The sequence below is a fragment of the Gadus chalcogrammus genome, chromosome 19 (assembly GCF_026213295.1).
Source record: "Gadus chalcogrammus isolate NIFS_2021 chromosome 19, NIFS_Gcha_1.0, whole genome shotgun sequence".
NCBI classification, from domain to species: domain Eukaryota; kingdom Metazoa; phylum Chordata; class Actinopteri; order Gadiformes; family Gadidae; genus Gadus; species Gadus chalcogrammus.
The window spans coordinates 15,750,802-15,755,447 of NC_079430.1; the positions used below are offsets into that span (position 1 = coordinate 15,750,802).

The window sequence follows — 4,646 nt, forward strand, 5'->3', positions numbered from 1 at the left end:
CATTCAGTATGTCTTGTTGTGCTAAGCTACAAGACACACATGTGCTCAGTATGTCTTGTGTGCTAAGCTACGAGACATACCGGTGTATTGTGCTGGAGTTGTTGGAGTCTGTTTTGCGCCCCCCCCCCCGTCTCTGTTTCCTGACCTCATCATCGGTCGATGACAAACATGTTGTGATCACCGATCACAACATGTTTGTCAAGAGGTCAATAAACACGATAGAGAAGCCCAAGAACACCACACACACACACACACACACACACACACACACACACACACACACACACACACACACACACACACACACACACACACACACACACACACACACACACACATCTCCTCAATCTCATTGCCATGCTTGGCACAGCGAGAGGGAGCGGGGGAGGATGGTGCTTGTTGCTGTCTGGGGGGGATGTGCGTGTGTGTGTGTGTGTGTGTGTGTGTGTGTGTGTGTGTGTGTGTGCGTGGGCGTGTGTGTGTGAGGTTGGGGGAGTGGGGCGGGTTTCTGCGGAAATTGAGATGAAGAATGGTTCCTTCTTCCAGGGGTTGTTTGAGGAGTGGATCGGTCTGTGTGGCAGATGGCTCTGTGGGACACGACGGATTCTGGAACGGCGTACGCACAAGTCTCGTCATATGACGCACAAAACACACAAACACACCACGCAAAGATGAACACAAATATACACACGCAAACACGTACACACACACAGGGCTGTGGCCAAGTAGGAAACGGCGAGCAACTCTGAAGGTTTCCACTTATTTATTAATTATTTGTTCTTGTCGTGTGTTTTTAATCCCTTCGCTTGGAGCCCCAGACGGCCAGCGTTCAAATCATTCCTGCTGGGGAGGTTACCATGTTAGGCCTCATTGGGTCTGCAATACAATAACCAGCACTAATGGCTTGGAAACACGGTGGAAGACTGGTGCCTTCCACTGTTAAACCCTCTCCCGTCATCTCTCCAGCAGAAAGCACTCTGTTAACCTTTGGTTGGTGGTGGACCGATGCCACACACACATACACACATTTTAAGGGGAATTTATCGATAAAGGTGACTATAAATGCAGGCCTGATAGAGTTCAGGCGTGGTGCCTGAATTCAGGCTTGAGCTCGGTATGTTGTCAAGAAAAGTGAAAATAGGTGAGCGGTTCCTTTTAAAATGTGTAGTCAACACGTCAACCTACCTGACCTTTTGGAGGAAGTCTTTTACCTTTGTATGTTTGCACTGAGGATGGTCTGAATGGGACTGAAAACGTCTGGCACGCACTTTGGGTAGCACTTTACAGTTTTAGGCAGTAAAAACGTATTGTTGCATCGGCTACATGGTGTGCGAGTTCCGCTCCTTTTATTGTTGTCAAGAAAGGCAATTCTCTATGGTGTCCTCGAATGTATTTGATCATTTCAGGCCCAGATAATTCCACTTCCGATCAGCCCTGTAAATGATGAGACGGGTAAAGATGGTCATGTGTCCGGGGACCTGGCGTCAAACTGCGTCTTCTCCCCGGGTGTTGTGTTGGGTTTGTGTGCGTTGAGTCCCGTTGCCTCCTTACCGGGTGTTGTGTTGGGATGGGTTTGTGTCCAACCGTGTTCCTTAACGGAGCCGTCAGCCACCGGTCCGAACCCGTGTCTCCTGGCCAGGAACCCGCGCTACAGAAAGGGGCCCACCAACTGCTTCGACGACAACACCAGGGTGAGTTCCTCCCCACGCTTCTCTTTAGTTTGCTCATATTCATGCATACATCTTTTTCTTTATTTACTTTTTTCTTTAACGCTTGTAAACTGCCTTTGGTTTTCCGAATGTGCGACATGAATCAAATGTCTAATTATTATCACAGGAAAACAAATAATTGGTAATGACCGCAATACTCTCGTTCCAGTGCTACACAGGATACTTTTATTGTTAAATATTCCATGAAACCATAGAAAAGACGAAACATTGTCAAAGTAATGCCGGTACCTTTATAGTTAAAGAAACGTCATTGGGTGTAGCTTCCGAATGTTTTCTCTAGAAAACCACGACAACAGCAGCAGCTGGGAGTCGATGTTCTTCCTGTTCTTACCAGGCCGTCTGCGTCCTCAGCATACCTCTCTGCCTCTTCCCTCCCTCATGTTTCTCAATGACCTCCAGCGTCGATCCCGTCTCGGCAACAGCTCATCCTCCCGGAGTCCCTTTGTAGTCGCGGTCCCATTCACACGCTGCCTGATATATGCAAATCAGTCCTGTGACTAACCCCGCCCTTCCCTCCCCTTCGCCCCAAAACGCGTCACGGCACAGATTTCCCACAGAGAGGCAGAAACGGTCCGGCTTTCCCGACTAACGGAGAAACACGGATAAACAAACGGATCTCTGTAGCGGCGGCCAATCCACTGCGTGTGAAACCTCGCCGTCTCAACGCTTTGTTTATTTGCGATTTACAGTCGCTGTCACAGTTTTGTCATCAGAGAGAGAACTAACCCCCTGCTTGTGCTGTCTCGCTCTCCCTTTGTTTCACACACACACGCACACACACGCACACGCACGCACACACACACACACACACACACACACACACACACACACACACACACACACACACACACACACACACACACACACACACAGAGACACACACGCACACACCGAGACACACACAGACACACACACACACACACACACACACAGCATCTCTCGACCCCTCTCTAGCCCTCCACCTGTAAGCGGCGTTACTTGGATGAATTCTTCGACTTCCTCTAGTGACCCGTTTATCACTTCTCCCGTCTTTTGTGGCAATGCTCTGTTTCTAATACCTAACCGGCTCTCTGTGTTTACTGCATGACTCTCTCTCTCTCTCTCTCTCTCTCTGTCTCTGTCTCCCCTTCCCGCTCTCTGATTGGCTGTTGATGGTTAGGATGAGGCCATGTGCCGTCCGAGCGCAGGCTGCCCATTGCCTCCCTCTCTGCTCATGTTACCGTGCTGCCAATGTTCATGTGCTGCCTCGGGTCAGTCCATCATCGTTCGCTCTGACGCCCGCTCTCTCGCTCGCCCGCTCTCTCTCTCTCGCTCTCTCGCTATCTCCAACGCGCTCGCTCTCTCTCGCTCTCCCTCCCTTGATTGGCTCACCCATATTCCTCGTCTCTCAGCCCCCACTCACTTTTACCTTCGTACCAACCCCCCCCCCCCCTCCCCACGCGTCCTCCTCCTTTCATCCCCCCCTTCCCCCCTTCCCCCCTCCCCCTAACTCACCTCCATTCCTCACCCTGTCTCCCCCCTGCCATCACTCTCCCTCCTTCGACCTCCCCCTGTCTTTGAACTGCCTGCCGTGGATCCCTCCCCCCCCACCCGCCCCCCCCCACCCCCCCCCCCCCCCCCCGCGCGCTATCTCCGTCCATCCGTCTCTATCTGTCTCGGCCAATAGACTCCGGCGTCCGTCCCACTCACACATGTGCGGCGCGATGGAGCCAGACGCTAGCGGCCGGAGCGCCGCTCACTCCTCCTTCAGCCCCAGACTTCAAAAGCCGCCGTGTTTCGGTTTCTTGAAGCTGAGTTCTTAAACAAATTGTTCTTCCTTAATAAAAATCAGGTCGACTTTTTGATCTTCAGTCGACTTTACAGAGAACTGTGCTGAACGGGATCTTAAGCCACGCCGTATGTGCCTTAGCGTGTCTTTAGCGTGTCCTCCAGTCCGGTGTCTGTCCGCGTGATTTGACGGGTCATAATTCGGTCCGCCGTCGTCTGCGCTGGAACGTGTAAACGCAGTCACTGGTCCGACATGTTTTACGTTTTAGGAGATTTGTTTATCTGACGGGTTAGATTAGTTTTATGTTTTCTTCGTTTTACGAGTTCTAACCCCCCCCCCCCCCCCCCCCTGCGACTCCAGGAGCAGGACTTCGGCTGCGGGGGGGCGGCGGCCCTGAGCCCCTCCCTGTGGACTCTGGTGGGGGTCCAGATGCTCCTGCTGTGGACGATGTCCGGTAACCGGAGCCCCGCCCACGTCCCCTCGTGACCCCTGACCTCTCCGGGTCACCCAATACCTTATGCCCCCCCCCCCTCAACGATGATAATGACAACAACCATGACATGATGATGATGATGAAGATTAAATTGCTTTGCGGTGAAGAAGATGAAGAGGCGGCTAAACGCTGCGAGTGCTGCTGGGTAATCCCTCCCAGGCCAAGCTGTGTGCGTCTGTGTGTGTCTGTGTGCACTTGTGTGCGTCGATAAGGGGAGAGGGTTGGGGGGGGGGGGGGGGGGTTGGAGAGGGAAGGAAACGCCTGCTGAGAGATAGCGCTTGAATAATAAGCGAGAACCTGACCTTTGACCTTTTGACCCTAACCCCCCCCCCCCTCCCTCCCTCCACACTTTACCCGCGGCCATCGGAGATTAGAGGAATCGGCCACTTTGTGAACTTTCTCTCCCTTGCTCATGCCCCCTCCACCCCAATACCACCCCCCCCCCTCCACCCCACCACCACCACGACTACAGACTGGACTGCCTTTAGTGCAGGGGGGGCAGATGGAAGTGGGCAGGTGAGGAGGGGGTCCTAGTGACGTCTTATTTAATACGAGGGGTCTTTTTTTATTTCAACACGGCATAAAAGATCGCCGAGCTTTGCAAACAAACGTTTTGAGTATTTTTTGAGGAAGTTATTTTACGGCTGGTTCTTCA

At 52.5% G+C, this 4,646-nt stretch overlaps 1 protein-coding gene across 2 annotated transcripts in view; it reads left to right on the top strand.

Moving 5' to 3' along the window:
* Positions 1-4,228, top strand: part of cacna2d1a (calcium channel, voltage-dependent, alpha 2/delta subunit 1a) — a 92,503-nt gene extending 88,275 nt beyond the window's left edge. The window contains exons 38-39 of one of the 2 annotated variants that reach the window (XM_056578062.1): positions 1,609-1,691; positions 3,859-4,228. In XM_056578062.1, coding sequence (XP_056434037.1) covers positions 1,609-1,691; positions 3,859-3,984 — 209 coding nt within the window. In that variant the 3' untranslated portion in view covers positions 3,985-4,228. The remainder of the gene's footprint in view (positions 1-1,608; positions 1,692-3,858) is intronic. The other variant, XM_056578063.1, reaches the window with a different exon arrangement.
* Positions 4,229-4,646: the final 418 nt, after the last annotated feature.